Source organism: Mytilus galloprovincialis, chromosome 3 (genome assembly GCF_965363235.1).
Source record: "Mytilus galloprovincialis chromosome 3, xbMytGall1.hap1.1, whole genome shotgun sequence".
Classification (NCBI taxonomy): Eukaryota; Metazoa; Mollusca; class Bivalvia; order Mytilida; family Mytilidae; genus Mytilus; species Mytilus galloprovincialis.
Genome location: NC_134840.1, coordinates 1,295,656 through 1,301,989, shown reverse-complemented (window position 1 = coordinate 1,301,989; position 6,334 = coordinate 1,295,656). Strand labels below are relative to the sequence as shown.

The 6,334-nt window shown below is 33.3% G+C and overlaps 1 protein-coding gene across 1 annotated transcript in view; it reads left to right on the top strand.

The window, feature by feature from the left end:
* Positions 1-4,161: 4,161 nt before the first annotated feature.
* Positions 4,162-6,334, top strand: part of LOC143066906 (receptor for retinol uptake stra6-like) — a 32,000-nt gene continuing 29,827 nt past the window's right edge. Inside the window, exons 1-2 of the mRNA XM_076239741.1 lie at positions 4,162-4,257; positions 4,725-4,801. Coding sequence (XP_076095856.1) covers positions 4,725-4,801 — 77 coding nt within the window. The 5' untranslated portion in view covers positions 4,162-4,257. The remainder of the gene's footprint in view (positions 4,258-4,724; positions 4,802-6,334) is intronic.

The following is a 6,334-nucleotide window of genomic DNA, read 5'->3' as shown; positions in this document are numbered from 1 at the left end:
CAATGTAGACACATGGACCTTTACTTAGGGAGTGGTTTCATACACAACAATGGTCAATGTAGACACATGAACCTTTACTTAGGGAGTGGTTTCATACACAACAATGGTCAATGTAGACACATGGACCTTTACTTAGGGAGTGGTTTCATACACAACAATGGTCAATGTAGACACATGGACCTTTACTTAGGGAGTGGTTTCATACACAACAATGGTCAATGTAGACACATGGACCTTTACTTAGGGAGTGGTTTCATACACAACAATGGTCAATGTAGACACATGGACCTTTACTTAGGGAGTGGTTTCATACACAACAATGGTCAATGTAGACACATGGACCTTTACTTAGGGAGTGGTTTCATACACAACAATGGTCAATGTAGACACATGAACCTTTACTTAGGGAGTGGTTTCATACACAAGAATGGTCAATGTAGACACATGAACCTTTACTTAGGGAGTGGTTTCATACACAAGAATGGTCAATGTAGACACATGAACCTTTACTTAGGGAGTGGTTTCATACACAAGAATGGTCAATGTAGACACATGAACCTTTACTTAGGGAGTGGTTTCATACACAAGAATGGTCAATGTAGACACATGGACCTTTACTTAGGGAGTGGTTTCATACACAACAATGGTCAATGTAGACACATGAACCTTTACTTAGGGAGTGATGAATCGTGCTTAGTAAAAAGTCTGTCTGATACAAGCAAACACTTTCTGAAACTGACATTATAAAAAGAAGGGCGAAAGATACCAAAGGGACATGCATATTCATATGTAAAAAAACAAAGAGACATCGCTTTGGCTAAAAAGAAAAAAGACAAATAGACAAACAATAGTATGTACACAAAACAAAACATAAAAAACTAAAGACTGAGCAACACGAATCCCATTGAAAACTTGGGGTGATCTCAGGTGCTTCGGACGGGTAGGCATATCCTGTTCCTCTTGTGGCATCCGTCTTGTTGTTCGTCATGATCATGTTATTTCAAACCTGGTTATCAATAAAAGCAAGTAGTATACCGCTGTTAGAAATTCATAAACCGATTGAGAAAAATAATCCGGGTTACAAAAGAGGAGAACTACGACACAACAGAAACACAACATTTAAATGTAGCACACACAGAAGTGAACTATAATATAACAATGGCCATTTTCCTGGCTTGGTACAGGATATTTTAAGAAAACAAAATGGTGGTTTGAACCTGGTTTTGTGGAATGCCAAACCTCCAGCTTTTATGGCAATATAACATTCAAATGACAACGTATAAAATGACAACATATAAGTCTTATTCGGTAAGTCACGTAGACGGATATTTTATAACGGTAAACCAACTCTTGATAACTTCCGTAAAAAATACGAATGGATGACTCAAATTTCACTACTTGAACTAGTTTTAAAGCTGTATTGTATGCAGCAATCCTCTATCACGGAAATCATCTTAATACAAGCCCTAGCATATCGTATCAACTGGGAGATGTGTACTACGTATGCATGCCCTGCTGGAATGTTGCTACATGAAAAAAGAAAATTCACAAATGGGAAGTTGAAATCATGTCTTTTGTCATCAAGTTTTGTTTTTAACTAATTGTCGATTTCTAGATGTTATTCAAGATATGAGTCAGACTTAACTCTATCTGTTGTATCCTTTATCTCAATTGCGATAGGTTATATTCGAATCATTATAGCAGAAATCAAAGTTAAAGGATACAACTTACTTCTGTTCTTTCTTCCTTAGTAGCTTCCCTTTTGAAGTTACTCTCATATAAGTATCCTCACACTTTCACCACGCTGCAACGACCTTAAAAATTGTGGAAAAACAATTGGAAGTCGTTGAAAGATTGTAGAAAGCCAAGTCTGAACAATCGTGTAGGTTCACCGAGAACATGCTCAAAACATTCGCAGTGCAGCCGGAGCCAAAAGAATACGTAGTAGAAGCATATATAGGTCGTAGTAAAGATGTAGTGAGGACGTGCCAAGTCTAAATGATCGTGGAGGTTCACGACCAGCCGAGAACATGCTCAAAACATTCGCAGTGCAGACGGGGCCAAAAGAATAAGTAGTAGAAGCATAGGTAGGTCGAGGTAAAGATGTAGTGAGGACGTGCCAAATCTAAATGATCGTGGAGGTTCACGACCAGTCGAGAACATGCTCAAAACATTCGCAGTGCAGACGGGGCCAAACGAGTACGTAGTAGAAGCATAGGTAGGTCGTAGTAAAGATGTAGTGAGGACGTAATCATTATGGACAAAGAAGCATCGTATTGGTAATGTGGTGCAATTAAACCGTTGACAAATATTTCGTTAGACCTCTCTTCAATTTTCTGAAGTTCAGTCTTGTTGGAATCTCGTTCTTAAATTATTTCTAAAAAATAGAGACTAGTGGAAAATATCAATGAATTTCAAAAATGTTATAATCCAACTTTAATCTGTGAAAAAATTGTGCATTTACAATAAGTTTTGAGAAAATAATTTTTCAAATTTTATTGCTAATCAAGTCTTTTTATCCCAAATTTGAAGAAAACGGGTGAGGAGTACAAGAAAAAATTGAAAACAACACGTTAATAATTTCTTGCGTGCGAAGAGCTTTACTGGATTTACCTACATCATGAACGCTCAAAGTCAAACATTTAAAATCCGAAGATATATAAATACCGAAACCGTTGAAGAGCTACGTATATGTCAAAAATACCTAAAATAAATAGCCAAATAAGTATGTCATAATGAAATTATCACAATTTGAAAGATTAATCCTTCTTTCTTTTGGTATCTCATTTATGAAATTTAAAGAATGATGAGTGGAATTACATCAGTTTAAAGATGTCTGATTGGGGATGAAAAATCTTTGTATTGTGCTACCTAAAGGTTTAAATTTATAAAATTTAAAGAAGAATGAGTGGAATTACATCAGTTTAATGATGTCTGATTGGGAATGAAAAATCTTTGTATTGTGCTACCTTAAGATATGATTAAATGAAGAAATCTGGTGACATTTGTGAGATTTTAAATGAACTTGGTTTACAAAACAAATGTTTTCGTTATGTCAATTCAATGATGCAATTCAACCATTTATTGCAAAAACTTTATGTCACATTATTTTTCGTGGAAGGTATAATATGTAATGATATTTTTAGTGTATATGTTTTAATTGTTATATAATATATGTGGTATTTTTTAAAGTGTCTCATAAGTCAGTAATTTGGCTGGGTAGCATTATTTTAGTTGTAATATGTAATTTTTAAAATATTTAATCAAAAATAATACAAATTTAGTTATGTAATTTTTTGATGATGACAAAATCGATATCTGTGCCAATGTCAACAATATTCAAAAGATAATATTTTTCTTATAACTTTGTTTAAAGGTTCATTGAATTTACACATATCACATAGTTTTTTTCCGCGCTTTTAGTAAAATCTTCCCGTTACGTTTAGGATTAAAAATACCGTTTTGATAAGTTTGCTGTAGGTACTGCAAAATTTACGATTCAAATATTAGTATATATGAAGGAATTTAGTAAACAATTTCAATAATTTATGGTATCGAAATCCCTGACAGTGGTGCTTTGATTACGTTCGTTAAAATAAATGACATCACTGCACACAAGGGCATAACGAGCGAGTTTGGTTATATAAACACAGTATGAAGGAGGCAAATGAACATCGCCGTCTAAAAGTTAAAAAAGGGAACATTGAGAAGAGGGAATAAAAATCGTCTCTTTTGTCGTAATAATAAGTATGAAGTTTCCCTTTTCTAATGTAAATGTCCAAGTCTAACTGTCTAAAAAGACAACTACAGTAACTGTTGTTTATTTTAGATTTATTAAAAATATTTTTTAGGGTAAATTTCAGTACTAAATTTAGAAAACTGGATTATTTAACTAAAAAATATCATCAGGATAACAGTAGGTATTGTTGAATGTGTCAACCAAATTTGTTATTGTTTAATATATATATATAAACATTGTGTAACTAGAATTAAAGGGACCATTAATTTTAAGATCAAGAACTAGAACATTTTATTTCACTAGCATGTATTTAAGTTATTATGCATTATAAACTATGAAAATTTAATCCGCATTAACAGTTTAGATTGATTTTAAGTATAATATCTGTTCCTATTTCTACTTACTAATATGTCTTTATGAATAATGTTAAAATTTCCTGTTGGAAACTTCATTCAAATCGAATTTAACATTAATTTAGTTTTAAACGATACCATTTACCGTAATCTAGAACAGTTGAGGTAAGTCAATATATAACAAACTAATATATAATTAAACTTTGGGGGTAAATAACCGGAGATTGTCCTGGTTGCCAGTTTAAGTAAACAACAAATAACGACACAGCAGAACTTACAGACATTGTCTCCAGATGTTCTTCATCAATACAAATTGAATTGAATGATTTCTTTTAACAGTAAAGTTCTAGTCCCTCACTATTTTGATCTGAGCGTCACTGATGAGTCTAGTGTAGACAAAACGCGCGTCTGCTGTATTGAATTATAAGCCTTGTACCTTTGATAACTATCAAAAGTGTTTTTAAATGACAATAATTAAAAAAACATTTCAGTTACAGTCAAGATACAATTATTGCTTATATATTTGTTTAAGACGTATAATATCTATAACAACTAATATTGAAAGAAGATATGGTTAGGATGGCTAGGATCCACCAGACACTAAATGACGTAGACATGTTTTATGTTTGTAGATGTCTCTGTCAATACTCTCAGTACTTTTAGAGTCAGCTATAAACTCGACAGAGTACAACACAAGTACACAAGTCAGGTTAGTACGTTAGTACAGATTTCTGTGTGTAGATGTCTTTATTGATTCTGTTTATACTATTATACTATTAACTACAGCTGTAAACTCGACAGAGTACATCACAAGTACATAAGACAGGTTAGTATACACTTATTTTAGTAGTTTGTTATGGTATAGATATAACTCAACATGCAGACACCTTATACGTTCAGGTATTTCACATCCAATCTTTTATGGTAATATTCTTTACAAAGCACAAAAATGTCAGTATTTATCTCAAAAGCTAACAAAACCTTTAAACAGACTTATTAAAAAGGGATATAGTTACGATACTGTTGTCAGGTCATTAAAGATTGCATATTTTGGCTCTAATATTGATTCACTTATAGGGTCTTTGCATCGGAATTAAACACATTTATTTTAAAACCAGTTGTTTGCCTGACACGGGTTATGTTCTTCCCATATATTTTATTATGGTATAATACTAAATCCCTAACGGGAGAGATTGTGCCTGATATTCATATGATGAAGACATAATCTCTCCATCAGATTAATTGAGGTCTGGAGCTGGCATGTCAGTAACTGCTAGTAGTCTGTTGTTATTTATGTATTTATGTCATTTTGTTTATTTTTTTTTGTTACCTCTTCTACATCGGACTCGGTCTTTTCTACATTGGCTAGAGTTATAGAGGACAAGGCTGAGATCTCAAAAAACATGTTTAACCCCGCCACATTTTTGCGCCTATCCCAAGTCAGGATCCTCTGGCCTTTGTTAGTCTTGTATGATTTATAATTCGGAGTTTTAGTATGATGTCAATTATTACTGAACTAGAATAGATATTTGTTTATGGGCCAGTTGAAGGCCGACTCCGGGTGCGGGGGTTTCTCGTTGCATTGAAAACCAATTGGTGACATTCTGCTGTTGTCTGTTCTATGGTCGGGTTGTTGTCTCTTTGGCACATTCCCCATTTCCATTCTCAATTTTATATTTCATTTTGTTTTAGCAGTTTATTATTCCTGCATGGATTAATTATGAGTCCATAACGAAAATCATTTTAACTTTTAAGCAACTAATAATATGACTGTAAATATTTACATACACAGTATGATATCAGCTTTTCAAATCTTATTGTCAAAAGATGTTTTGATAGGAACAACTTCTCGTCGCACTTGCATTTTTAGCTCACCTGGCCTCCCGTCGTCGTTAACTTTTCAAAAATCTTCTCCTATGAAACTAGTGGGCCAAGTTTTACCACAATCATCATTTGCGTATCTCGTTTAATAAATGTGTCAGGTGATTTGGCAAACCAATCAAATGTTTTTGGTTATTATCCTGAATATTATTAGAGATAGACTAAACTGGAAACAGCAATAATGTTCAGCGAGGTAAGATCTACAAATAAGTCAACAAGACCAAAATTGTCAATTGAATCCATAAGGAGTTATTGCCTTCTAAAGTATTTTTTTAGTTCCATAAATATTTATAATCTTTGCCAAAGATATTCTCCGCTGAAACAACTAACACAAATTTAATCAATCTTGGCCACAATCATT